Source organism: Saprolegnia diclina, assembly GCF_000281045.1.
Source record: "Saprolegnia diclina VS20 unplaced genomic scaffold supercont1.13, whole genome shotgun sequence".
NCBI classification, from domain to species: domain Eukaryota; phylum Oomycota; class Saprolegniomycetes; order Saprolegniales; family Saprolegniaceae; genus Saprolegnia; species Saprolegnia diclina.
The window spans coordinates 99,975-127,841 of record NW_008246080.1 but is presented as its reverse complement, the minus strand read 5'-3'; the positions used below and the strand labels follow the sequence as shown (position 1 = coordinate 127,841).

The window sequence follows — 27,867 nt, the reverse complement described above, 5'->3', positions numbered from 1 at the left end:
GCGGTCATGAACCGAGCAAACGTGTCGCACAACGTGGCGTGCTCGTCGTGCAAGGCGAACATCGTGGGCGTGCTGCACCAATGCACGCACTGCCCCAACATTCGCTTGTGCGAAGCCTGCGAGGCGACGACGGGCCATGGTGATTTTCAGCACCCGTTGATCAAGGTGTTTGAGGCCGCAGTCTGGTAGCGTAGTGTAATGACAAGTGTAATGAGATAGAGAGATTGAGATGCAGTAAACGACATGAATCTTTGCCTAGGTACAATGTCTTGTCGTTGGAGGCTTGCAGAATACACGAACCTTGGCGCGGACATCCAACGACGCTGCTATTTCACAGACGCTGCTATTGACTTACTTGATATAAGATCTGAACCGCATGGAGGGAGAGACGTGTTCTGATACGATGGGAACACCTTTCGAATGCCCAGGTCTCTCCTGCGACCGATTGCAGTACATGAAAAAGACTATGACATTCGTATTGCTGTTGCTAGCCAGAGTTACATTGTAATACAACCTCACTGTGCCGTACCCAATGTGCAAAGTGAAGACCGTTTTCTCGTTGAAAAAAGCGCTCTCCGCATGCCACGTCATATCCGGATATGCGTCAGTATATCCGGACATTGCCACCGACAACAGCACGTGTCCCAGTGTCATACGCCCGCTTCCGATGGTCGAGAGCAACGTGAAGGCAACGTGGGCATCGCTGCAGGCGTCGCTGAAGGCAGCCATCGAGGCACCTGCCAATGTCGACGCGCTACACGCCATTGCGCTCGAGATGGAAGTTCTCGTGCGGGACTTTGCTCGAAAGGACGCGGCGCTGCAGCTCCAGGCGGCGCGCGTCCAAGCCAAACTCGACTTGCTACAAGAGCTCAAGACCGAGATACTTGCGTTGCAGCCTGTCCGCGTCAAAGACGACAAGCTCGTCACGCTCAACGTCGGCGGCACGCTGTTTACGACCGTGCGCGAGACGCTGCTGCGCATTCCCGGCAGCTACTTTGACGCGATGCTCTCGTCCGATCACTGGCGCCCCAACGACAAAGGTAGTCGACCCTCTTTCTCATCATGGCAATTGGTACATACAACGAATCTCGGTAGGCGAGTACTTTTTAGACTTGGACCCAGATTTGTTTCCACGGGTGATGAAGCTACTGCGCACGGGCGCGCTCGACCAGAGCGGGCTCTCGACTCGGCAACTGGTTGAGCTACAAGAGATGATCGACTACCTACAACTTGACGTGCTCCCTGAGCCGTCAGCACCCGAGGTGACGCCTCTCGCGTGGGATCCGGTCCATTGCTCCGAGTCGATCGAGCTCCTCGCGATGCAAACTAAAGCGCGGCAGACGAAATCCGGGTGGGGCAACGTCCTCGCCACGGCGCCCGCGACAACATTCTCGGTTCACGTTCACCTCGGCAGTCGCGTCGAAGTCGGGTTTTTGTTTTTGGCACGAGATGCTTTTACGCCGTATCCGCATGCAACCAACAGCGCATCGCGCGGCTGGTTCTTCAACTGCGAGACAAGAAACGTGTACTCGCACCTCCAGCGACCGACAAGTGCTGGCGTGAGTCCCAACGTCCAAGGCACCGTGCTCCTCAACGTCACGTGGTTTCCAGACGAACACAGCATTGGCTTTGCGATCCACGGGTCGCTCTTGCCCACAAAGCTCCGCGGCGTACCCGACGGCATCGCCTTGTACCCCATGGCGCGTCTCTCGACACACGGCGCCAAAGTGGAGCTCGTACCTGTCTTAGAAAACTAGATATCCTCTCAAGACGATGTAGGATCAGTGTATTTAGCAGCACCTAGTCGAGGTCGTTACGATCTTGCATGTCATACACGCCATAGTCTTTTGCTCTGATGACGATGTATTATTGTCTGCGTAAGATCGCAAAGGGATAGTGCGTTGTTGGTTCGACCGATACGAGCTCTAGTTGCCGGCCAGGAACGAGCGGAAGAGACCGAGGGCTGCCTTGGGCTGGTCAAACGGGACCATCTACACATCAAATGTACGTCTTTGGGATTCGGCTATCGCAGTGTACGTGGCCAGCGTTGTAGACGCGCAGCATGGTCAACCCGCCAAACGATCGGCGCTCGCCGACGACGTCGCCGTCGTAGGACCACAGAGCCAAGGGCTGTGCGGCAAAATGCGCCTGATGGGTCCAGACCATATCGCGTGTCCACCTACAATGTACAATATGTCATTTCTTTTGCCACCAAGACGCAAATTGTACTTGTCTTGGGCCATCCAGTTGCACACCAAGTCGTAGTCGCCGGCGTAGACAAGGACGCGGACGCCGGCCTCGAGCAGCTCTGCGACCCGATACTCGCTCTCTTCGTACCAATCCGCGTCCTAGAGCATACAATAAGACAATTTCGATGACAATATTTTCCAACCAACCATGTGGAGTTCAAAGACGTCTTGGTTGCACGGCGCCCACGAGACGCCGCCGTTGAGACCAAGCGCTTCCATCGTCGACGCCTTGTTCATGTACTGAAAGAGCGGCGTAAACTTGTAGCACAAGCCAAAGACGTCGGGATAACACGGCGCTCGGATATCGTAGTGGTTGATTTGCTGCTGGTGCGCTTGCGATAAGATGCTTCCGACGAGCGACTCGCAAATGCCCGTCTGCAACGGTATGAGTGCTATGGTGTGGAGAGCTTATGCACCTTGGAGCAGTCGCGGACGCCACCGTCCTCGGGCGATTGGCAGGCGGCGATAGCAGCTTCACACGTCGCGACGCTCGACGCGGCCGAGTCTGTGAGCTTGCCGCCTGGCGCGGTCGAGGCAAATGCGCCAATAGTGTCGGCAATCGCGCGCTCCGAGACGAGGCCGTTGCCGATGCCGATGCCCTTGAGGTTGCGGCGGAGGGCTCGCGTGTTCGAGTTGGTTGACGATACGATCGCATGCGCCAAGTCGGGCACGTAGTGGCCACCGTAGCTTTCGCCAAAGATGTACAAGTCGTTGGCTGCGTACGCGGGATACGTCTGGTAGAAGCCTTCCAGGAAAACGACCAAGTCACGCATCGCCGACGACTCTGTCCACGAACTAGATGGCATTAGCAGTCTGCTAGATAGAGAAGCATGTCTACCTCGATGCGTCTCTGGAAGGGCTCATGCCCGTGCCGCGTGGCTGGTCGACGTAGATCATATGAGCTGCCTGCGTCCACGAGTACGGGTTGAGCGTTGTTGTCGGCGTCGCTTGGTTGACGCTGCATGGCCCGTGCTCAAAGAGCATTGCAATCATACCCGAGCAACCGGGTCCACCCGAGAGCCATAGCACGAGCGGCACGTCCGTCGGCGCCCGAATCGCCGCCCGCGTCTCGTAAAAGACGTAAAAAAGCCCGTTCAAGTAGCCGGCGTGGTGGGCCTCGGGCTCGCCGCAGAGCGTAGTGTTCGCACCAAGCGACACATCGTCGTGGCGCAGGAACGTATGGCCCTCGCTGCGTAGCGCGAGGCCAAGCAGGGTCAGCAGCCACCACACGCGGAGCATTTTGCGAAAGGTCACGGCCAAATGCGATCTTCCGGATAACGAAACGACCAGTCGAAGTTCGAAGCCGCCTGTCTACAACGCCCGAAGTGGTGGAATCTGCGAGCTCATGGTTTCAGCCATTCGATCCTGCAGCAGACTACGCACGCAAGGCGCCTGTCGAGCTCACTCTTATCGAAGCGCCTCCTGCTGCAGTTAGCACTCAAGTGCGCTAAAGGACGTGGGCTCGATCCCGCATTGTGTGGCAAGGGCAAAGTGGGAAAGGCCAGTCATCCGGATACGGACCACAAGGCATGCTTCGCGCCCAGCAGTTTGACACTGCTCTCCCGCGCTCACGCGCTGACCACAGCCGAACAAGTGGGAACACAAGGTCGTCCGATGCAACTGCAGCCATTCTTCAATTGCCCTCCTCACGATCACAACCAATTAAGATCATACATCATGACGGCCGTCCTTGTTATTGACCTGCAAGCCATCATGTTTGACGGCGTCGAGAGCGTCCCGATTCACAACGCGACGAGCCTCGTCGACAACACCAAGCACGTGCTCGCGTGGGCGCGGCGCGAAGCCTTGCCCGTGGCCTTTATCCGCCACGAAGAAGACGAAGGCGCAATGGCGCCAGGCGCACCGGGCTGGCACGTTTGGCCGGCGCTCGGCCAAAACGAAGCGACCGAGCCGACGTTCTCCAAGACCGTCCCCGATGCATTTAGCAACCCGGCACTCGCCAAGTGGCTTCGAGACGCCGGTGTCTCGCGCCTCATCCTCCTCGGCGCGCAGACCGACTGCTGCGTCAACGCAACGACGTTGGGGGCCCTCGGTCTCGACTTTGACGTGACTGTCGTCGCCGACGCGCACTCGACGTGGCGCTTTGAAAATGACGTTGCCGTCGACGCGTCGCCCGTCATTGATGCCCACAACAAGGCATTTGCTTCTGCCGGCGCGACGCTGACGACCACGAACGAGCTCGTCCAATGACTGCACCCGTGACGATCGATCCTTCGTTAGATAGTTCTGTGTAATGTGGCACGGTACTCGTGCGATATCCTAATGCACCAAACGGGATTTCATTTTATGTTCTTCAGAAAAAAAGACTAGGGAAAGCTCCTCAAATAATGACGCGCGCAACTCTCAATCATGCAGGCGTCGAGGGGTTCGAGGACGAGGAGGACATCTCAACCAAGCAGAAGTCATAAATATACTAGTACGTGCATACAACCAAGGGATATATTGTTGTTATATCCCTTAATACAACGAACGTCATATCAAGGCCATTGGTCTTATATAGATTAGTAAATGAACTAGGTTTTGACTGGCTTTAGACTGCGGCCTGAAACACCTTGATCAACGGGTGCTGAAAATCACCATGGCCCGTCGTCGCCTCGCAGGCTTCGCACAAGCGAATGTTGGGGCAGTGCGTGCATTGGTGCAGCACGCCCACGATGTTCGCCTTGCACGACGAGCACGCCACGTTGTGCGACACGTTTGCTCGGTTCATGACCGCGTACGTCTTGGCGCCGTACGCTGCCGACGCTTTGGTGAGACGCAGGAACGGGTGCGGGTGTTGCGTGTCGGCATGCTCGATGCAGTTGGCGCAGACATCATAGTCGGCACAGAACGCACACTTGTAGCGGACGCTTGTCGTGAGCTCAGACCGGCACATGTCGCAGTTGACGCCGGCGTGGGGGTTAAAGACCGAGTTGGCGGCGCCAAACAGCGGCGGCGTCGCGGCGGGTGTCACGAGCGAGCCCCACCAGGTCGCGTTGGTCTTGACTTGGTCCATCTTGCTGGCGAGGTCCTGCAGGATCGCGGCCGAGACGACGCCGTTGCTCGTCGCTTGGTAAAACTGCACCGTGACGCGGATCGGGTACTTGGCGTTGCGACGGACGTGGCTAAAAGCACTGATTTTCGGGAATGGACCCTTGGCGTCGCTGAGGCCGACCATCGCTGCCTCGACATTCGGCGTCGATGGAGCACCAAATGAAAACGCGGACGTGGCGGGCATAGCAAAAGGGGTCGCGGCCATGTTGCACTGCTGCGCGGCCCCAAAGGCCATACCGGGCGAGCCGCCAAAACTCGTGCTGGAGGCGACGCCAAAGCCGCTGAAACCCGAGGAGGCGCCAAAGCCGCCAGTGCCAAACGACACCGGCTTTTGCTCGAGCGGGATCTGGATGATCATGACGTAGTTGCGCGCCTCTTCGGCTTCCGTCATGGCGCCCGTGGTCGCAACGCCCCGCTTGGCGCGGTCGGTCGAGAGCCGCTCGGCAATGAACGTGTGCTTGCTGCCCTTGTTGTTGCAAAACAAGGTCGCACTGCGCTGCGTCATGACTTGGGCACTAGTGTCAGAGAGAAAAGTGAGCGGTTTGATTCGAGTCGAAGATGGGAGGTACCTCGTGCCAGTGTCTGTGCAGACGAGGACGAGCACGGCAGGGTCGTTCTCGCGGGCTTGGTAGTTGGTGAGACCGACGTGGAACTCGGCCTTGCCGGTCGCCTCTTCGATGGGCAAAAAGCACGCCTGCGTGCTGACCTGCAAGTACAGATGAGTGCTTTTGTCCCTGGAATCCTAGAGACGTACGAGGGCTTGGTGGTCGTGCGCTGGCGCGTACAAGCTGCGCTCGAGCTCCGTGTATTTGTGGATGTTGTCGAGGTACTCGTGGAGCGAGATCTTGGTCAATGGCACGTTGTGGGGCGACTCGTTCCCGACTGTCACCATGATCTTGCTCGTCGGGATGCTCATGATCGGATCTACGTCGAATAATTTGAGTTTGAGTGTTGAGATTGCTACATTGAGAAAACGAACCTGAAAAATTGGGCACGCGCAGCACGGGCATCCACGTGTTCTCGACGACGAGCGTCATGTCCGAGATGCACGGCCCGTACGCGCTGTTCTTGTTGCGCGCGGCGTCTTCCCACGAGACGTTCATGATCGCAAGGCCGTTGTCGTTGGCCCAGCGGCGGGCGGCAGCGTCGGAGGTCATGCTGGCGACGCGCGTGACTGCCGCCGACTTGGGTCGGCCAAAGGCGGGCGACGGCGGGTAGAAGCTGCTGGATGAGGAGCTCGAGCCAAACATGGTCAATTGCAAAGTGAGCTGCCGACACTAGCAACAGGAAACTGGTGCCACCGTGTCGACAGTGCAGCAGTTGCTTCTGCAGCAGTTCCTTCTGTTGGAAAGTGCAATTCGGAGTGATTGTCTTGTCGTCAATAAAGCGAGCATGTTTGATAACATGTTGTGTCTTCGCTTTGCATTGCACTCTAGATATGTATGCTAATAAGAAACGTTTGAAAGCGAGTATATAAGAATTGCAAATTCGAATGGAGAGTGTCGCTCGATTGTGAGTGCGCTCTGGCGATGCCTCAGCAATCTGGCAACACCAGCCTACTGAGTTGGGCGGAAGCTTTATTGGGTGGTGTACGTATGAAGGGACTGCGAAGCGTTGGTTTACGAGCTTGCTACGTCCATCCAAGGGTCAATAAGACATGCATTTCTTATTGACCCTCCTACTACGTTATTGAGCTCAGACCATTGCGCGTTGGTGCTGCCACCTGGCGTAGCAACATCTTTGTGGAAGTATTTATCTGAAACCAAGCAAGAATGAAACAGCCCGAATCAAGCAGCAAGCCACGTCAACATTCAACATTGAAGCTCGGGGTTAAAGTTAAAGTGAAAAGCTTGCCAGCCTTACAACATGTATAATTTAGTTCCTCATTTTCCATCGAGTTCTCAAACAACAGCCAACGCACCCAGCACTAGCGCGGCTGCCGCCCATTAACGGAAGCCACAGCGCGATACGCGTTCCCAGAGAACAAGGCTCAGCTCGAGTTGGTGTACCCAAGTCAACTCGAGCCAAAGAAGGAGCAGGTTAGGTGTCGCTAGCTCGATCTAACTCTGCTCAATCACTTTCCAACACCCCATCAACACCAAGGGTGCAGCTTAAGACAGGCGGCGCATGTTCTATCGATCATTTCGTTTGCGCTTATCGATACATGGGCAAGCTGAAGCAAGGAGCAGACTCGATGCAGGTACCGTAGCAAGTATTCAACACGGCGCACGCGCCAACCGTGGTGTGGCCGGTCCACACTTGTCAGAGGTAATGCTTCATGCTCTCTGTGCCAATGCTAGTTGTGCTGCTTGTACCTTCTTTCGCGCCCAAGGACCTGGTGTCGCAAGAGCTGTCGTACGTGATCTGACCGAGTTGCTCTCGCAATCAGAAGAGCCCCAAGAGCCCTGTACCTAGCCACCTGTGTACACTATTGGACATAGCTACGTCTATGTGCGGTAGCGCTACGTACACAGGCAGGGCGAGACGTAGCTAGCCCGGTAGTAAACCAACAGTCTGCCTCATGCAAATTCCACCATCATCAACACTACAAACACCCGCATAAGGCACGAAGATATTCCCATGTACAGCTTCGGACCACAGAGAGACGGTGGACATGATTGCACTCGAGTATTTTTGACATTGGTAGCCTCGCTACGGCGTCCTGTTACCGCAGATGTGGGCGGTCAAGGCACAGTGATCAATCAGCTCGCGCATGAACCCCCGCCATTCATCCACTGGACCCCCCAGTACAATACTAGTACCCCAACACTATTATATAGCAAGTCTTTCTAGCGACGCGGACAAGTCGTCAGCGTCGACGTGTTGAGTTTGTTGTCGAGCTCTCTACGGTGAAGCAGCCTCGCACCCAGGCGCGTCGACACCTCTGCCACCTGGCGCCATTGGGCTCGAACCTCCTGGCTCCAATGAATGTAAGGCTCATGGTGCTCACTCGGTTGCTCCTCGCCCTGAGGAGAACGATTATTATATGAGATTTAGTTTTATACTAGTATGAGATTTAGTTTTATATGGGATTTAGTTGCGGAGCGCAAGGGCGCTAGAGTCCTTTCTCGTCGTGGCCGGTTTCGCACGGTTTCGGCGTCGACATCCGGATGTAGTATCCGGATGTGGCGGGACCAATCAAATGGCGTTGGGCGTTGATTGGTTTGGTTCGAATCCGCTACTGGACCACGCAAGTTCAAGATATGGCCGATCTTGGCGAAGCGGTCGTTGGCTTCCTTACGCAGCTCGACCATGCTGCGCTGTCGCCCGCCGTGACGACCTCAGTGCGGTCGGCGCTCGCCGCCGCCAACGACGCCACCTCTACCCTCCACAGCCTTGCGCGCCTTCTCGCGGCCGACGACGCGACGCTCTGCGACGCCATCTGCGCTGCGTTCCGCCCGTTCCTGCTCGAGCTCGCCGCGCGCCTCCTTACGATGAACGACTTTGACGACAACAAGCACGAGCGCCTCTCGCTCACGTTTGCGCGCGTGCTGCAGGTCACGCCGCGCATTTGGCCGCTCGTGCAGCCGTGGCTCGAGACGAGCCGGTGCTTCTTCCACCACATTGAGACCATGTCGATCAGCCGCAAGCGCCGCGCCGCGACCACCGCGCGCCTTCTCGCGTCAGTGCAGCTCGACACGATCCTGAGCATGTGGAACTGGGCGCCATTCTACGCCTTGTGCGCCGACGCCGATCAACTTGTGCGCGCCGAGGCCATGCGTGCGACGAGCCTGCTTCTGCGTATGGACAATGCGACGCGCGACGTGTTCTTGGCGCATATCGAGAGCGTTTCGAGCCCCCGACCGACGATGCACCTGACGCAGACGACCACGCACCAGGTCTCGGGTGCGCCGCTGCCACCGACGCTGACCGACATTTGCGGCATCCTTGTGCCCTTCCGCGCGACGAAACACCAAAGCGCGTACCCGGCGCTCGTCGAGACGCCGTCGACGGTGGCGGGGCTGCGGTCGCTTGCCATTGCGCTGAGCTTGCGCCGCCCGCTTTTGGTTTCGGGCGCGGACGGCGCTGGTAAGACGGCGATTCTGCGCGAGCTCGCACAGCGCACGGGCCATAGCGACCTCGTCGAGCTGCACCTGGACGATCAAATGGACAGCAAGACGCTGCTCGGGTCGTACGTGTGCACGGACGTCCCTGGCGAGTTTACGTGGCAGCCGGGCGCGTTGACGCAGGCCGTGACCGAAGGCCGGTGGGTGCTCATCGAAGACATTGACCGCGCGTCCATGGACGTGCTGGCGGCGCTTCTGCCGCTGCTGACGACGCAGGAGCTGCTCGTGCGTGGCCACCGCGTGCCGGCGGCGCCCGGCTTCCAGTTGCTCGCGACGAGCCGCAAGCCGATCTCGGCCATGCCAAAAGGCTTCCCGCTCTCGCTCTGGCACCGCATTCCCGTGGTGCCGATGCACATGGACGAGATCGCGCTCGTCGTTGCCAAGCAGTTTCCGCAGCTCCCGGCGCACGTGACGGATCTCATTCTCGGTACATTTACGCTCGTGACGGACGAGAGCTCGGCGATCTGGCGCGCGGCGCGTCAGAGCTACGGGCGCGGCTTCTCGCTCCGGGACGTGCTCAAGTGGTGCACGCGCGTCATGAAGCTCCACGGCCACATTGAGCCCGGGCAGTACCTCACGCAGGCCATGCGGGACGACTTGGCGCGCGAGGCGTGGGACATCTTTTGCATGGGCATTCGCGACATGGACGCTCGCATTGCCGCTGCGACCTCGATCGGTGGCCTCTGGCAGGTGCAGCCCGAGGTCGTCGAGACGCAGCTGCGCGACCACCGGCCCAACTTTGTGCCGCACCACGCGTCGGTGACCGTCGGCCGTGTCCAGCTGCAGGCGCTGTCGCAGTCGTCGAGCACCGGCCACCAGATTCCGTTTGTGCTCACGGGCCATTGTCTGCGGCTCATGGAGCAGCTCGCAGCGACCGTCTCGACGTTCGAGCCGACCTTGCTCGTCGGTGAAACCGGTTGTGGCAAGACCACGCTGATCCAGTACCTTGCGTCGGCGATGGGCCAGACGCTCGTCGTGCAAAACCTCAACGTGCAGAGCGACAGCGCAGACCTGCTCGGCGGCTACAAGCCCGTCGATGTCTACCAGCTGGCGCGGCCGCTGTACATGGACTTTGTCAACCTCTTCTCATCGACGTTTCCATCGTCTGCGAACGCGTCGTTCTTGCATGCGATTCAAAAAGCGTTCGCGGCCAAGCAGTACAAGAAAATGACGCAAGGCATGACCAAGGCGATTGCGATGGCCGATGCCAAGGCCAAGAAGATGAAGCTCGACCAGAGTGCGCTCACGTGGGCGCAGTTTGGGAGCGCGCTCGCCAAATTTCAGCGCCAGTACCAGCAAGTCGAGTCGAGCTTTGCGTTCTCGTTCGTCGAGGGCATGCTCGTGCAGGCGATGAAGGCCGGCCACTGGATCCTCCTTGATGAAATCAACTTGGCCGGCGCCGACACGTTGGAGCGGCTCGCAAGCGTCCTCGAAGGCGAGCACTCGGGCTTGTCGCTCACCGAGCGCGGCGACGTCGACGTGCTCAAGCCGCACCCGAACTTCCGCGTCTTTGCGGCCATGAACCCGCCGACCGACGTGGGCAAGAAGGACCTCCCACCCTCGCTCCGCAACCGGTTCACCCAAGTGTACGTGGACGAGTGCGTCTGCCCGCGCGACTTGACGCTGCTCGTTTCGCAGCAGTGGAAGGAGATGGTCAACGCGCCGGTCGCCGAGACCGTCGTGTTCTACCTCAGTGCGCGTCAAATGGCGATCGACGTGCTCAACGACGGCGCGCGCCAACGGCCACGGTACTCGCTCCGCACGCTGACACGGTCGCTGCTCATGACCAAGACGATGCTCCAGCGCGGCTACAGCCTCCCGCGCGCCTTGTACGAAAGCTTCTCGATGGGCTTTGCGACGCAGCTCGATGCCATGTCGCGGACCATCATGATGAAGACGATCAAGAAGACGTTTGCGCCCAACATCAAGACCAAGGAGCTCGACCAGGCGCCGCCCAAGCCCCGCAAGTCGGGCGACACGTTCGAGCTCGTGAGCTCGTACTGGGTGCCAAAGGGCGAGCTGACGCCGGTCGACGACGCGATTCCCGACCCGGTCACGAACCTCAAGAAGTTTGTGCTGACGCCGAGCGTCGAGCAAAACCTCCGGCACGTCGCGCGGTCCGTCGTCATTGGCAAGTACCCGCTGCTGCTGCAAGGCCCGACGTCGGCCGGGAAAACGTCGCTCATCTTGTATGTGGCTGCGCGCCTTGGGCAAAAGTGTGTACGCATTAACAACCACGAGCACACAGACATTCAAGAGTACCTGGGCGCGTACGTGTCGGACGCCGACGGCAAGCTCACGTTCCAGGAGGGCGTCCTCGTGCAGGCGGTGCGTCATGGCTGGTGGATCATCCTCGATGAGCTCAACCTCGCGCCGTCCGAAGTCCTCGAAGCGCTCAACCGCCTCCTCGACGACAACCGCGAGCTTTACGTGCCAGAGACGCAGACGACGATCACGCCGCACCCGCGCTTCATGCTGTTTGCGACGCAGAACCCGCCGGGCTTGTACGGCGGTCGCAAGGTGCTCTCGCGCGCCTTCCGGAACCGCTTCATCGAGCTCCAAGTCGACGAAGTGCCGGCGAACGAGCTCCAGATGATTTTGCAAGAGCGCAGCGCCCTCCCGCCGAGCTACTGCAACCTCCTCATCGAGATCATGCTCGACCTCCAGCGCGTCCGCGCGCAGTCGAGTGTCTTTGCGGGCAAGGCCGGCTTCATCACGACGCGCGACCTTCTCCGCTGGGCGCAGCGCGCGCCGACGACCAAGCAGCGCGTGGCCGAAGAAGGGTATTTTCTCCTCGCCGAGCGCCTCCGGAAGGACGAAGACAAGCTCGTCGTCCAGCAGGTGCTCGAGAAGCGCTGTGGTGTCACGATCGACTTGGACGCGCTCTACAATGGCGTGGCGGTCCCGACGAACGTGATCGGTGATACGCCGGCGACGGTGTGGGGTACGCCCGAGCAGTTTGCTCAAGTGCAAGCCAAGCTCAGTGACGTCGACGCCAAGGGCAATCACAGCGGGCTGTCGTCCATCTCGATCACGTCGTCGTTGCGCCGGCTCTTTGCGCTTGTTGGCCGGTGTCTGCAGCACAAGGAACCGATCTTGCTGGTCGGTGATACGGGCTGTGGCAAGACGACCGTGTGCCAGCTCTACTCGCTCTTGTTTGACCAGACGTTGCACATTCTCAACTGCCACCAGCACACGGAGACAGCCGACTTTCTTGGTAGCCTCCGGCCGGTGCGCGCGAAAGAGCAGGTGCTGCGACAGCTCACGGCCGCGCTCGCGCAGCTCGATGCGCATGTCTCGGCGAGCTACCCTGACACGCTCGACACGTCGGTGCTCCGCGCCGACTTGAACTTGGCGACGATCGGCGGCCTTCTGGACAGCCTCTTGCCCAAGGTGCTCGCGCTCAACGCGGAGGATACGACGCTCCTGGAGCTGCACGCGACGATCCAGAGCTTGAAGGCCAAGGCCGTTGCGCTCTTTGAGTGGGTGGACGGTCCGCTTGTGAGCTCGATGAAGGCCGGCGACTTGCTGCTCGTCGACGAGATCAACTTGGCCGACGACGCGGTCCTCGAACGTCTCAACTCGGTGCTGGAGCCTTCGCGCGGCCTCGTGCTCGCCGAGAAGGGCGACACGGCCGAGCACATTACGGCGGCGGAACCGTGGCGCATCCTGGCGACGATGAACCCGGGCGGGGACTTTGGCAAGCGCGAGCTCTCGCCGGCGCTCCGGAACCGCTTTACCGAGATTTGGGTGCCGAGCCTCTCGCGCCTCGACGACCTCCAGATCGTGATTCGCGACCGGCTGCCGGGGCCGTCGGCGCACCTCGCGGACCCGGTGCTCACGTTTGTGCAGCAGTTCAACGCCAAGTTTGCGTCCAACGGCTGGAAGGTGACGCTCCGTGATCTTCTCTCGTGGCTCGACTTTGTGAACGCGTCGGACCTCGACCCGGCACTTGCGTACGTGCAAGGCGCGGCCCTCGCAGTCCTCGACGGTCTCGGCCTGGGATCGACGCAGTCGTTGCATGCGGCGACGACGGCGCGAGCGACAGCCTACGAAATGCTCTCGGCGGCGCTCCCGAGCGCGCTTATGGCACAGGTGTCGATGGACTGGGTCGACGAAGGTGCGATCTGCGGTGTCGCCCCGTTTATGATTGCCAAGGGCCCCGAGCCGGTGACGCCGCAGCCCTTCTCGCTTGCGGCCCCCACGACGCTTGGCAACCTCCACCGCGTGCTCCGTGCGCTCCAAGTGCCGCGGCCAATTTTGCTCGAAGGCAGCCCGGGCGTCGGCAAGACGTCGCTCATCCACGCGCTCGCGCAGCTCTCGGGCCACACGCTCGTGCGCATCAACCTCTCGGAACAGACGGACGTGGCCGATCTCTTTGGGTCGGACTTGCCGTCGACGGACGCCAACGCGTCGTCGCCGTTCTCGTGGTGCGACGGTGTCTTCCTTCGGGCATTGAAAGCCGGGCACTGGGTGCTGCTCGATGAACTCAACTTGGCGTCGCAGTCGGTGCTCGAAGGTCTCAACGCGTGTCTCGATCATCGTGGGACCGTCTACATCCCCGAGATCGACCAGAGCTTTGTGTGTCCCAAGTCGTTCCGCGTCTTTGCGGCGCAGAACCCGCTGCGCCAAGGCGGCGGTCGCAAGGGTCTGCCCAAGTCGTTCTTGAATCGCTTCACGCGCGTCGTCGTCGACTCGCTGCACGAGACGGATCTGCGCGTGATTGCGACGGCCTTGTACCCGTCGATCCCGGCGAACGACGTGCACAAGATGATTGCGTTCAACAGCCAAGTCCACCATGAGACGATGGTCGCGTGCTCGTTTGGCCGTCACGGTGCCCCTTGGGAGTTCAACCTCCGCGACGTCTTTCGCTGGTGCACGCTCGTTGACAAGTTCCAGGCGCCGCCCTACGACGTCTCGGCGTTCATCCCGATGCTGTATGGGTCGCGCTTCCGCTCGACCGCGGACCGTGCGATCATTGAGGCCAAGCGCGTGGCCGCGTTTGGGCCGTCGGCGCCGGCGCCGCCGGTGTTTCAACTCACGCCCACGTACCTCCAGGTCGGGACGGCGATCTTGCCGCGCGTGCACGCTGTGCTGCCCAACCTCGATGCGCTCCCGCCGCTTCTCAACCAGTGGCTCGAGCCCATGCAAGCGCTCATGCATTGCTTGCACTTGCAGTGGCCGGCGCTGCTCGTCGGTCCGTCGGGGTCGGGCAAAACCGCGATCGTGCGTCTTCTCGCGGCCATGACGGGTCGCAAGCTGCACGAACTGGGGCTCAGCACGGGCACGGACGCGACCGAGCTCCTCGGCTGTTTCGAACAAGTTGACGTTCAGCGCCGCGTGCAAGAAGCGATGCGCGAGCTCAGCGACGTGGTGGCTGTTGTCCAGCAAAAGCTGCTGCTCGACGCCAAGACGGCCGAGTTCAACGCCGTGACGCAAGCCGTGGCCGCGGTGCACCAGCGCCAAGCCGCGTGGTACGCCAGTCTTTACGTATTCCTCTGTATCTCATGGGTCTTTGCTTCTGTAGGAAGGCGCACAAGGGCGAGATGGACCCGATGCAGTTGGATCTGTTGGACCACGTCGTGTCGGTGCTCTCGCCGCACGCGCCGTCGGTGGACAGCATCGCGTCGATTCACGCGCAGTTGACGAGCATTCGGACGCTCGTGGCGTCGCCGGCGCGCAGCAGCTGCTTCGAGTGGGTCGACGGCGCGCTTCTGCGGGCCATGGAGCTCGGCGACTGGCTGCTTTTGGACAATGTCAACTTTTGCTCGGCGTCGGTGCTCGACCGTCTCAACTCGCTCCTCGAGATCAACGGCGAATTGCTCGTCAACGAGTGTGGTGTTGTCAACGGCAACCTCCGCGTCGTCAAGCCCCACAAGAACTTTCGCATCTTCCTCGCGATGGACGCGCAGTTTGGCGAAGTGTCCCGCGCCATGCGCAACCGCTGCATTGAAGTCGCGCTCGTCCCGAACGACATGGCCAGCAGCCCCAAGATGGACTTTGTGTCGCTTATCCAGGGCGCAGCCACGTCGGTGGCCTACCCCGTCGCTGTCTACGACCGCCTCCACGCTGTGCACTACGACAAGGCGAGCCTCGACAAGTCGATTTCGATGCGCCACGCGGTCAACTGGAGCCAGCTCGTGCAGGCGCTCCTCGACCACGGCGCCGCGTTCGCCGAGGCGCTCGAGCTTGCGACGCAGGATGTGTACGGCTCAACGTTTGGCACGGTGGAACTCGGTGTCGACGCCGGCACGGCCGCCGTCTCGACGCAGATGCTTGTGCAGGACGCTGTCGGTGGCATGGCTGCGCGTGATGCGCGCCTCCCATTGCACCTGGCGTCGTCGCCGAGCCAGCTCATCGAATGGGTGCAGCTCTGGACGACGGCGACGGTGTCGGACAAATGGCCGCGCCATTTGCTCTTGAACGACGAAGCCGTTTGGACGCAGTGCGCGACGGCCGGTCTGCAGGATGCGACTGCTGCCATGACGACGGAGCTTCTTCCGTGGGCGCTGTACCGCAGCGGCCAACCGTCGGGCTTCCACGCCCAATGCTCGCACCCGTTTGGCACGTGGCTCGGGTCGGAAGTGCTTTTGCAGTCGATTCTCAACGGCCTGTCGTCAGCCATTGCGACGTGCGCGGCCGTGGCGGCCCCGCACCTCTCGTCGCTTGTTGCGAACCCGCCGGCGTTGCACGTGCTCAAGACGGCGCTGCTGCAGGCGGTGTCGGACGCGGCGAGCGTTGAGACGCAGTGGCAACCGGTGGACGCCCTTGTACAGTCGCTCGAGATGGTACGCGCTTCGCCGCTCCCGCTGATCTCATCTGCATTTGGTGTTTGTAGCTGCAACACATGTGGTGGCCTCGGTTCCAAGAGCAGGTGCTCTTGGGTCTCGCAACGACTGAAGTGACGACGACGGCCAAGAAGACCAAGCGGGCGCTCAAAAAGACGAATAAGAAGGCGGCAGCGACGCTCCTCAACGTGTCGTACGAGTGCTTCCTCCACGGCGCCGAGTCGGTCGACGTCGAGAACGATCTCATCCCGATTGTCTTTCCGACCTTGCACGCGCTCGATGCGGTTCTCGACGAATTCGTCCAGCTCAGCATGTACAAGGTGCTCTCGGCGCGCCACGTGGCTGCCGTCGCCAAGGTGATTGACCTCCGGTACGCGCTTGGCCGCGTCTTCTCGACTGCGTCCCCTGTGTTTCCGTGGCACCCGTTCTTGGTGGTGTGGAAGTGGCTCGTCAAGGGCTTCAACGACCTCGAGACGCATGTGCTCACGCTCTCCACCGCGGTCGTACACGCCAAGGACATGCTCGAGCGCATGGAGTTTGGTATTACTACCTGCATGGGCGTTGCCCGCTCCAAGGACGCGCTGTGGAAGCGCGGCGGCCACCGGCAGCTGCCACCGTCGCTCACGACGTGGTCGGCCATCTCGGCCGTCGAGGGCCTCGCCGCGACCGCGACTGGGCCGCTCACCGCCGCCGGTCACCAGCAGCAAGTGTCGCTGCTCGATATGCTTTGCACGACGTCGTCGGTGTACGAGTTTACGCCGTCCAGCCTCCTCTCGGTGCCGCATGCATTCCGCCAAGAGCTCCTCCACGCGCTCACGACGTACACGTGGTTCATCGAGACGGCCAACCAGTCGTTTGCGACGCTGCAGCAGCTGCCCAAGACGCTGTCCACGTCGTACGATGCGATGCAGGCCAAGTTTGCCGCCGAGCACAAGCACATGCTCGTGCATTTGACGCCGCCCGACGACGACATGGACCGCGGTGAGACCAAGACGGTGCTGCTACTCGCGGACGACAACAGCAAGGTGGTGGAGATGTGGATCCAGCTGCAGTTGAGCCCGCTCCGGGAGCTCTTGTATCTCCGTCTCGAGCACCAGATTGTGGCAAACTTGTCCGAGTTGCTCGTGGCGCCGCTGGCGTCGTTTGCAACCAAAGTGCCGGTGGTCCTCGCCTGCATCGACAAGTGGCTGCCGCTGCAGCGCTACGTGCCGACGCGGTCGCCGGTGACGCTCGTGCCGTACCAAGATGTGCTCTGGCGCGGCCATGTGTACCTCGACAACAGCAAGGCGCTGACGCTCGACGACCACGCCGAGTTCAAGCGGGTCGTGACCAAGCACATGCAGTCGATCTACGTCTCGTTCCACGACCGCCTCTGGAACAGCAGTATCGTGCACGCCGACAAGATCTCGAACCGCGTGTACCACACCGAGAGCCAAGAGGCGGCCCTGACCTCGACGGGCGGTCTTTTGCGGCTGCACCAGGCGGTCGAAACGACGCTTGCGCTGCACTACCTCCAGCCGCTCAAGCAAACGCCGATCGTCGACGTGACGGCTGCGACCGCCAAGCTCCAGCAGGCGGTCGCCCACTGGCTCGAGCACCACGAGTGCCCGGACCTGGACGCGACCAGCGGCGCGTACTGGTGGCATTTGCTGTCCGCAACGGTGCTTGTGTTTGTGCCTCACGCGCACGACGCGCTGGCGGTCTACGCGGCAAGTGGCGACGCAACCGATCTTCTGGCGCTGCTTGCGACGTCAAAAGACGCTCGGTTTGTGGCGTCGCTCCCGATTCTCAAGGCGTGTCTTGTGCTCTCGGCGCGTCTCCCACGCGGGTCGATGCGCCAGCAGGGTGTGCAGTGGACGCTTCTGGGTCTCTGGCGCTTTGGCCTCTTGACGCCGACGTCGCCGCTCGACCCGGCGTTATTGCCGCTCATCAAGCGCGACGTGCTTTTGCAGCAGATTGCGCGGGCTTCGTGCCGTAACACGGTCGACACGGTGCTCCAGGCGCAGTCGCCGCAGGCGTACGTGGCCGAGAACGTCGACGTCTCGATCGCCAAGGTCGATGCGCTTACCGACAAGGCGATCGCGCGGCCGTGCGACGATGCGCTCTTTGGTGCGGCCTTCCAAGAGATTGTCCGGTTTGGCTCGACCATCATGACGGCCAAGGTCGTCGGCTGGTGCGAAGCGCTCGCGATCGACGCAAATGAGAGCAGCCAAGTGCTCCGCGAGCTCATCATGTTCCAGCAGACCACCGAGAGCTTTGTGCGTCGGCTGCAGCACAAGTACGTTGTGTTTGGCGACGTCATCGAGCCGGTGGTTGCAGCCATCTACCACGCCAAGGACGGTCTCTCGCTGCTCATGAGCGTCGTCACGGCGCAGGACAAGCCGGCGATTGCGTCCTTGGCGCGCACGCTGCTCAGTGTGCCGAGCCCCGCGAGTTTGCCGGTGACGGCGTCGGCGCTTTTGGACCACGGTGCGGTTCTCGATGCCCACCATGTGCCGCGGTTGCACCGGTTGACGACGGCGTTGTACCAGCTCGAGCTCCAAAACACCGACCAGCTGCAGCTCTTCCGGCGCAAGTCGGCGGCCAATGGCGCGTACCTCGCGGTCGCGCAGTCGATCTTTGATGGCTACATGACGCTCTGGACGGAGAACCAAGCGAAAATGGACAAGAAGCGGGAAGAAGACGAGCAGCTTTTCCGGTTCAAAGCGCGGACGCTCGAGATCGACTCGGAAGAGCAAATCCTCGAGCGCGAGTACCGGCAGCAGTTCCCCGACTTTGCCAAGGCGTTCTCGGACCTCTTGGAGGACCCGCTGGTGGCGACGCCCGCCGACGTTGACCCGACAATCGATGCGTCGCCGCTCCCGGACGCCGTCATTCAGCTCGTCTCGTTTGCCCACGAACGCCTCTTTACGCAGCACACGCGCTACACGACGTCGCGCGCGGCCGCGGTCCAGACCATGTACGAGGTCGGGTTCCACCTCAAGGCGTCGATCAACGACCTCCGCGACGAGGCCCTCGACGTGTCGACGCGTGGCGGCCACATTGTGTACGCGCAGCAGTCGCTTGCGCAGCAGGCGCCGGCGTCGAACGTGGTCTTTTCGCAGCTCTCGGCGGCGTACGTGGCGGGCATTGACTTTCACAAGGATGCGCACGTCAAGGAGGTCGTCATGGTGCGGTCGCCGCTCCAGCGCTTCATGCTCCGCGTCCGGACGCTTCTCGAGCAGTGGCCCGACAATGCGATTCTGCAAAAGCTCTTGTTGCTGGCCAACCGGCTGCGGCAAATGTCGATGCACGTGCCGCTGGCGCAGATCCTTGTCGGTGTCGAGCTCCTCCTCAAGAACGCCCAAGACTGGCAGGCGATTGCGTCTCGGGACGTCGCAATCACCGACGAGATCGCGTCGCTGAGCGGCCTTGTCGTGCGCTGGCGCAAGCTCGAGCTCTACTCGTGGCCGCAGCTCATGCTCATCAAGGAGCGCAAGTTCCAGCTCGAGGCGCGCAAAGCTTGGTTCCACCTGTACACGCTGCTGACGTCGCCGCCGAGCGGTGACGAGACGGTCGTGCCCGAAGTCGCAACGCTCAACTGGATGTTCACGCTCACGTCGATGCCGGACACGGAGCTCTTGGCCAAGGGCTGGCGTTTCCAGCTCTTCGACACGATGGATGCGTTCCTTCGCACTTGCACGGTCGGCCAGTTCCAGACGCGACTCGTGCTGCTCTATGCGTTCTGCGGCCAGCTCTTCCTCGAGGTGCAGCACGCGCCCAAGCTCGAGACGCTTCGGTTGGCGTCGACCTTGTATCATTTGTACCGGTTCTACGCGCAGCACCTTACGTACGGGTGCCACCCGCTGTGGTCGCGGCTCCGGACGCCGATCCAGACGCAGCTCAACGACTTTATCAAGATCTCGCGCTGGGACGAGCAGACGTACTACTCGCTCGCGGCGTCGGCCGAGAAGAGCCACCGCAAGCTCATGAAGTTTGTCCGCGACTACGAAGAGATTCTCAACATGCCGATGCAGACGTTCATCGACAAGGTCGTCGACGGCAACATCACCAACGAAAAGTACGACGGCATCCAAGCGCTTCAGACGACGTGGAACGACCTCAAGGCGCGCGACGACCCTGTCGAGCTCGTCAAGGACACGGAAAAGGACGCCGACGACGACGCCCCGATGGACATCAAGGACGACGCCGACGAAAACGATGCGCCCAAGGAAGTGTGGCGCATCGTGCTCATGCCGGCCAAGACCAAGGAAGCACCAGTGGCGCTCCCCGAAGCGTGGACGGCGGCCGTGGACAACTTCCGCTGGGTCGCGCAGCTCCCGACGCTGACGCGCAAGATCCAAAAGTACACGGCGACCGAGCTCCTCACGGATGCGGCGCTGCGCCGCAATCAGGCTGGTCGCCACGTCGGTGAAGACCTCTGCGAGACGATCATTTACCGCATTGAGAAGCTCAAGTCGGACTCGGCCCCCAAGGGTGCGAAGAAGAAGGCGCTCGTCGACCTCCTCGCCGAGCTCAAGTCGCAGGGGTTCTCGCACCTCAAGACCAAGACGCCGCCGCAGCAGCAGCACATGCAGTCGTTGCTCGAGCTCGACGTGCCGTTTGTCGACACAGTGCTTCGGTTGCACCCGGACGTCGTAGCGACTACGTCGTCGGGAGTCGCGGGCCTCTGGGCGCACGCCGACAGCTACTACTACCGGTTCCTCTCGCAGATCCAGTCGATGCGCTTCACGGTCGCGTCGGGCTACAACAAGGACATTTCGTGGTCCGAGGTAGACCGCATGTCGGGGTACGCTGAGAACATGCTGCACACGATGCTGCAACAGCGCGCGCTGCTCGCACAGATGGTGTCGACGCACGAAGGTCTCCTCTTTGGCCTCGCGCAACTGCAGTCGCTTCCGGCGTCCCACGACCTCGTCCACGCCCAGACCTTCTTGGCGGCGTGGCGCGACGCGCAGACCGCGACGCTGCTCCAGCTGACGAAATGGGTCGATGAACTGTTGCTGCTCTTTGCTGACGACCCGGTGCTCGGCCAGCTCCTCACGGCGCTGCAGCAGTGCGGCGCGCAAGTCGCCAAAGCGTCGGTGGCCGCGCACTCTGGCATTCCCGAAGTGCCGTCCGACGACGGCAACTTTGACGCGGCGACAAGCTTTGGCTTTCAAGACAAGACGGCGTCGACGACGACGGGCTTTTCGCCGCATTTGCTCGAGCAGCCGGGCGCCTTGTGGCTCGACCCGGCGCCGCTTTTGGCGTCGGCGGCGGGTGGCGAGGCCGTGGTTGCGCAGCTGGACGCGTTCTGCAGCGCCAAGTCGGTCGTCAGCATTCGGGATGCGCTCTCGTCGTTGACCGCCGAGCAGGCGCAGTGGGCGGCGGATGCGGCCTCGCACCGTGCGCCGGCAACCACCGAGTCGCGCGACCTCGTCGAAGCAGTCGGCGGCCGCTTCAACACGGTTGTCGAGAGCATTTTGCTCTCGATCCAGCAGGCGTGCAGCCTCTTTGAGACCAGCAACGACGACAAGGTCGACTTGGACTCGATGGTTGTGTGTCACCAACACCTCGCCAAGCTCGTGGGCCAGAGCCAAGTGCACAAGATTCCGGCGCAGCTGCTCTCGCTTCTGTCGCACTTGCATGCATCGTCGTCGGCGGACGTGGCGCCGTGCTTGCGCTGGGTGCAGTCGCTCGTGCCGGCGCTCAGCGCGCTTGTCCAGTGGCACTACCAGCTGCTCGCCGACGTCATCTACGTCCACAAGAGCATGTCCAAAGCCGAGTTTGTCATCGTCCGCGTCTTCCGGACGCTGCTCTCGAACGGCTTTTGCAAGGCGCCAGAAGAGAAGGAAGACGACTCGACCGGCGGTCAGTTCAACTTTGAAGATGACGTGGAAGGCACGGGCATGGGCGAAGGCGACGGCAAGAAGGACGTGTCGGACCAGATCGAGGACGAAGAGCAGTTGCTCGGCCTCAAGGGCGACGAGCCGCCGCCCGAGAACCAAGAGAAGAAGGACAAGGAGAAGGACGACTCGGGTCTCGAGATGAACAACGACTTTGACGGACAGCTTGAGGACATTGACGACGACGACCAGAAGGACGACGACAAGGACGACGACGACGACCAAGAGGAACTCGACCGTGAAATGGGCGACTTTGACGAAGACAACATTGTCGACGAGAAGCGGTGGGGTGAAGACTCGGACGACGAAGACGACAACATTGACAAGGACAAGGAGAAGTTTGACGACAAGGAAATGGAAGGCGAGGCGCTCGAAGACGAAGTCCGCGGCAAGGACGGTGACGAAGACGAGGATGAGAAGGATGACAAGGACAAGGATGAGAAGAAGGACACGCCGCAACCCCCGGCCGCCGCCGACGACTCGAAGGACGACGATGACGACGGTGGTGACGACGACGATGAGAAGAAGGATGGTCCGATGCCCGACGACGAGATCAACGAAGATACTGAAGACAAGTACGAGGAAGATCACGACGACCTGGCGCCGCGCGACGCCAACCCTGACGACGAAGAGTCCAAGCCCGAGGAAGAAGAGTTTGCAGAAGACATGAAGCTCGATGGTGACGGTGACGACGACGACAAGGACAAGGACGACGACGAGCAAATCGACGAAGAGATGCCGAACGACGAGTCGCCTGAAGGCGAGGGTGCCGAGGACGAGTCGGCTGCGCCCGAAGACGACGAGGCCAAGGACGACGAAGAGGATGCGGAGGCGCCCGAGCCCGTCTCGATGGGCGCCGGTATGGACGATCAGGACGTCCCCGACGAGCAAAAGGACGACGAGTCCAAGCTGGAAGAGGAAGTGCCCGAAGAGATCATGCCAGAGGAGAAGAAGGACGAGAGCCAGAACGCCGGCGCGGTCGCGGGCCTCGAGTCCAAGGACGGCGCCGACACGATGGAGCCCGAAGAAGCCAAGGAAGACGACCAAGAAAAGGCCGACGAGGACATGGCGGACGCGGAAGACTCGGCCGAGCAGAACCAAGATCGCCAGGGCGGCCAAGCCAACCCGGAAGGAAAGGATCTGCAGTCGGTGCACAGCGATGCGTCGGCGGACCCGCAGTCGCGCGAGCGCAAGGACCCCAACCCGTACCAAAACCCGCGCAAGGCGCAGGAACATTGGCGCAAGCGCATGGAGATCCTCGACTCGGACGCGACCAAGGACCAAAACGCGGATGAGAACGACGACGACGGCGCCGACGACGATACAAAGGACGACGGCGGTGTCGGCGAGCTCGCGGACGACGACGAGAAGGCCGAGTTGGCCCTCGCACCGACCGAAGACACGGTCATGCACGGCGCCGACGACGACGAGGACAAGGACGGCGACAAGCCCGACGAGCCCATGGACGACGACGAGACGCCGGCGCCCGAAGAAACCCCGGTCGTCGACGACAAGCCGACCGAGACCCAGGACGAAGAGAAGGCGCCCAAGGCCCCGCAAGACAAGATGCAGAAGGCCAAGGAGCAAGGTCTCAAGGCCGAAGAGCTCATTGACGAGGACGTCGATGACGACATGGGCGTCGACGACGACGACGTCCGCAACGACTTTGAACGCCGCATCGACGAAGAAGTCGACGAGTTTGCGCCGGTCGTCGCGTCCGGTGCCGGCGCTGGCGGCGAAAGCGGCCTTGACGCTACCACGAGCTTTGACGTCGACGCGCTCCGAGTGCAGTTGGACGCGGCCATGTCGTGTCCTACCGTCGACTCGATCGAGCGCGGCACGGCGCTCTGGAACACGTATGACCACATTACGCGTGCGGGCGCCCAGCGTCTCTGCGAGCAGCTGCGTCTCGTGCTGGCGCCGATGCTCCGGTCGCGTCTCCAGGGCGACTACCGCACGGGGAAGCGCATCAACATGCGCAAGGTCATCCCGTACATTGCTTCGTCGTTCCGGAAGGACAAGATCTGGCTGCGGCGCACGAAGCCGAGCAAGCGCGCGTACCAAGTCATGGTGGCGATCGACGACTCGGAATCGATGGCCGACAACCACGCCGGTCGGCTCGCGCTGGAGGCGCTCACGACGCTCTGCAAGGGTATGACGCAGCTCGAAGTCGGTGACATTTCAGTCGTCAAGTTTGGCGCTGCCGTCGAGCTCTTGCATCCGTTCGATATGCCGTTCACGGACGACGCCGGTGGCCGCGTCATTCGGTCGTTCCAGTTTGACCAGACCAAGACGCACATGGTCCAGACGCTCGAGGCCATCGTGGGGCTCTTGGACCAGGCCAAGGCGTCGAGCCACCACAGCGGGAGCGAGATCACGCAGATCGTCTTCATGATTTCCGACGGCCGCTTCGACAAGGACGGCCGCACGCGCATGCAAAAGCTGGTCCAGCACGCGATGGAGAAGCAGCAGCTGATTGTGCTGTTGATCGTCGACCACCCCAAGGACGGCCAAGGCATTTGCGACACGCAGAGCGTCTCGTTTGTGCGCGGCAAGGTCGAGATGACGCCCTACATGGACAACTTCCCGTTCCCGTATTACGTCATCATGAAGGACACGACGCTGTTGCCCGAAACGCTATGCAACGCGCTGCGGCAGTGGTTTGAGCTCCTTCAAGGCAGCGACTAGAACAAGTTATATAACCTACACAATTGCATGTTTGTATTTTATAAAGGACGGGTGATGCAGAGTGTGATATGTCACGTTGTCTAATGTTAATGCTCACAACCTCAAGAGCGGCACAGCAAGGACATGCGTACAAAATAATGGGACATACCAAAGAGGCCGATCTTCTCGACCTCCAAAGTTGATACAGTAAATATCAAAATCAGAGGCCGAAAATACCCAACTCCAAAAGCTCCACGAGTTTCTATTTCGAGGTGAATCATTCTTTTGAATACATGACTTACACTTGCAGTGCGCACGTACACTGCACCCACCCTGTCGTTTGGCTGTGATGTCCACTGCCGATACACTGGCGACCGGCGACGCTCCCGGCGACCCCGCGTCCGGTCGCCTCGTGGCAGCGCCCGATTGCGTGAGCGTCGACCTACTTACCTCCCACGCATTGGTTCCCCCCAAGCACCAGCCAAGCAACATAAGGAACGCTGAGTATGGCTCGCTGCGCGTCTTTCTCCGGCTCGTTCAAGTGTCACCGCCAATGCGACTCCAGCTGCTCCTCGATGCCGCCAAAGACCTCGCGTCGACGCACGACCAAGGTTTGTTTCACGGTGACGTGTCATGTGCAACGGTTGGTGTCTGCGATGCGATCGGTGGCGGCTATAAGGCCAGCCTGAGTGCCCCCCGTGACCTCCAGATCGAGGACAAGATGCGTCTGGCCGATGCGCAGACCGCCGATGTGTGTGCGTTTGGCAGTTGTCTGATCGAAGCCTACCGTGGTTTGGTCGACGCGAAAATGGATCTCAGTGACCGCAGGCCCGAGACGATGCCCGTGGATCTCTGGACGCTGGCCAATGGCTTGACTTGTCTGCCACTCTCGGAGCGAAAATCGATCGCCAGTGTCGTCGCCACACTCGGTGCAATGGTCCAGCAGACCCAAACACGAACGGCTTACATCTTGGACGACGTCAGCACTGGGGAGGACAGTGCAGCGCCAAGACGACAGCGTCGCAAGAGGCTCTATGGCCTTGGGCTATTGGTCGCTGCTCTTATTTGCATCATTGGACTCTGCGTTGCGTTCATCCCGTCGTCGAACGAAGCGACATCAACCTCGAACGCGCCGACGCCCACTACGCCGACTGTGCCGACACCCACGCCGATGCCTGCACCGTCTCCTGCGCCGACACCGCCACCGGTCGCCAACCGATCGTACACCGTGTCAACGTTTGTAGGCAATGGCGTCATCACCAATTTTACCTCGCTCAAGGGCATCACTGGTGACGCATATTCACTGTTCGTCGCCGACAGTTCAAGTTCCATCATGCGCATCGATCTCGCCAGCAATAAACTGACGCCGTTGGCAGGCTCGGCAAGTTCGACGGGGTTTCTCAACGGCGTCAACGCAAGCGCACGCTTTTTGTACATTGGCGGCCTCGCGCTCGCTTCCGACGGAACGCTGCTCGTGGCCGACGCCGGTAACAACGCTGTGCGCACGGTGGACGCGAGAGGTGTCGTCGCAACCTTGGCTGGTACCGGTGCCACGGGCAGTGCTGACGGAAGTGTCAGCGCCGCCACGTTTCATGGACCAATGGGCATCGCCGTTGGCACCAACCGCGTCCTTGTCGCCGACACGAACAACGCCAAAGTACGGTCGATCAGCGCCGGCACTGTCTCAACGTTCTCGGGGCCTGGGGCCGTCGGTCCAGCATCGATACCAACCTACAACGTTCCGCTTGGGGTTGCAGAGGCGCCGTCGGGTCTGGTGTATATCACGGACGGCAACCTCGTGCGCAAGATTGGTCTCGACGGCAGTGCCACAGACATTGGCAGTAGTACGGCGGGCCACGCCGACGGCCACGGTGCGAGTGCCGCCTTCAACGAACCCCATGGTATTGTGGCCGACTCTGATGGTATTGTGTTTGTGGTCGACACCCATAACCATTGCATCCGCGCGATCGATACGAATGATGACGTCATCACGATCGCGGGTACACCCGGCGTCTTCGGCAACGTCGACGGCGCGGGCAGCTCCGCCGCGTTCAACTATCCCCAGTACATTTATATCGACGCGTCTGGCGCGCTCTACGTCACAGATCCTTTGAACTTGAGCGTGCGACGGCTCGTGTATACCTAACCCTTGATAACGTGGCGTTTTCGTTGCGACCGCTAGCAATGGACATGAGCAACGACCTTGTACGCGGCAAATTGGCTCGTCGGCAAAAGCTCTAGCGTCGAGCTCGCGTTTGCAGTCCCAAAGCAGTGATTTGCAAGCCTATTGCTGCGAAGGAGAGACGACCAGAGCGTCGGAGCGGGAGGCTTTTGGCAGGTCGTAATAGCACTTGCATGGGCTGGACCCATCGTAGTGCACGCATCCACCACTGCGACGACGAGACTTTGGAAAGCACGTACATGTACCAGAAGTGCGCCAAACAGATTGCAGAAGGGAAGCTGTTCGCGTTGCGACACCCGCGCGGCAACATCTACAGGTATAGAGACCGTATCAATGTATCAATGTATCAAATGGTCTTGCATCGACTAAAGCTGTGCATGGCACGCGCTGTGGGCACGCGACGAGCACCATTCTTGGATTTCGGACTCCCTGCGTCGTGCTCTATACATACAGCACAAAACACGAGAGTCCGTAAAAAACTTGACGAGGCGCCCTTGTGCACAAGTTCGCAGCTCTTGTGGTCGACGGCTTTGCGTCTGCGACTGTACTCGAGCTCAATCAATCGCGTGTTGGGCTCGCTTTTTTTGAAGATGTTTTAACGTAGTGGCTTCGAGACGCTAGCAACATCGCGAACGGTGGCTAAAGAATCGCTCTTTCGATACTTGGATATGAAAAAGGGGTGGTTAGATGAGGTGTGGGTGGTGTCAGGTTATTGGATCTGAATTCGATGCGCTTTATTGGTCAGATTTAAAATTATTTATGTCCAATCATACGTCATCACTCACGCTCCACAGCGCATCCCGCCGACCTCGCATGACGAATCAGACATTGCAAGTGAAATCGCTCTTACGTTGCAGGTGTGTAGAGATGGCTTTGAAGAGCACAAAAAACCCTGTTGCGTTGCCGTTCGATGCCTACAACAAGAGAAACTTTCGCGGAATCCATTTGAAATGGATGTTTCTATTTGTCAGA

The 27,867-nt window shown here is 60.5% G+C and overlaps 6 protein-coding genes across 6 annotated transcripts; 4 read left to right on the top strand and 2 right to left on the bottom strand.

The window, feature by feature from the left end:
* Positions 1–637: 637 nt before the first annotated feature.
* On the top strand, positions 638–1,856 carry SDRG_04994 (hypothetical protein). The gene is made up of 2 exons (XM_008610688.1): positions 638–1,040; positions 1,096–1,856. Exons 1-2 carry the CDS (start codon positions 668–670, stop codon positions 1,755–1,757), a joined length of 1,035 nt encoding a protein of 344 aa, XP_008608910.1. The 5' UTR covers positions 638–667; the 3' UTR covers positions 1,758–1,856.
* SDRG_04993 (hypothetical protein) lies at positions 1,746–3,514 on the bottom strand. The gene is made up of 6 exons (XM_008610687.1): positions 3,088–3,514; positions 2,666–3,044; positions 2,397–2,624; positions 2,230–2,348; positions 2,038–2,179; positions 1,746–1,991 (listed from the first exon to the last, which is right to left on the bottom strand). The coding sequence occupies exons 1-6, from the start codon at positions 3,486–3,488 to the stop codon at positions 1,926–1,928; spliced, it is 1,335 nt and encodes a 444-aa protein (XP_008608909.1). The 5' UTR covers positions 3,489–3,514; the 3' UTR covers positions 1,746–1,925.
* A 92-nt stretch (positions 3,515–3,606) lies between these two features.
* SDRG_04992 (hypothetical protein) lies at positions 3,607–4,570 on the top strand. Its single transcript, XM_008610686.1, has one exon. It carries the CDS (start codon positions 3,864–3,866, stop codon positions 4,458–4,460), a length of 597 nt encoding a protein of 198 aa, XP_008608908.1. The 5' UTR covers positions 3,607–3,863; the 3' UTR covers positions 4,461–4,570.
* Positions 4,571–4,655: 85 nt separating this feature from the next.
* Positions 4,656–6,658, bottom strand: SDRG_04991 (hypothetical protein). Its single transcript, XM_008610685.1, has 4 exons — positions 6,283–6,658; positions 6,058–6,227; positions 5,873–6,009; positions 4,656–5,818 (listed from the first exon to the last, which is right to left on the bottom strand). The coding sequence occupies exons 1-4, from the start codon at positions 6,551–6,553 to the stop codon at positions 4,801–4,803; spliced, it is 1,596 nt and encodes a 531-aa protein (XP_008608907.1). The 5' UTR covers positions 6,554–6,658; the 3' UTR covers positions 4,656–4,800.
* A 1,826-nt stretch (positions 6,659–8,484) lies between these two features.
* Positions 8,485–24,808, top strand: SDRG_04990 (hypothetical protein). Its single transcript, XM_008610684.1, has 3 exons — positions 8,485–14,844; positions 14,898–16,158; positions 16,209–24,808. Exons 1-3 carry the CDS (start codon positions 8,507–8,509, stop codon positions 24,732–24,734), a joined length of 16,125 nt encoding a protein of 5,374 aa, XP_008608906.1. The 5' UTR covers positions 8,485–8,506; the 3' UTR covers positions 24,735–24,808.
* Positions 24,809–25,036: 228 nt separating this feature from the next.
* Positions 25,037–26,894, top strand: SDRG_04989 (hypothetical protein). Its single transcript, XM_008610683.1, has one exon. The coding sequence runs from the start codon at positions 25,063–25,065 to the stop codon at positions 26,857–26,859; it is 1,797 nt and encodes a 598-aa protein (XP_008608905.1). The 5' UTR covers positions 25,037–25,062; the 3' UTR covers positions 26,860–26,894.
* The last annotated feature ends 973 nt before the right edge of the window (positions 26,895–27,867 follow it).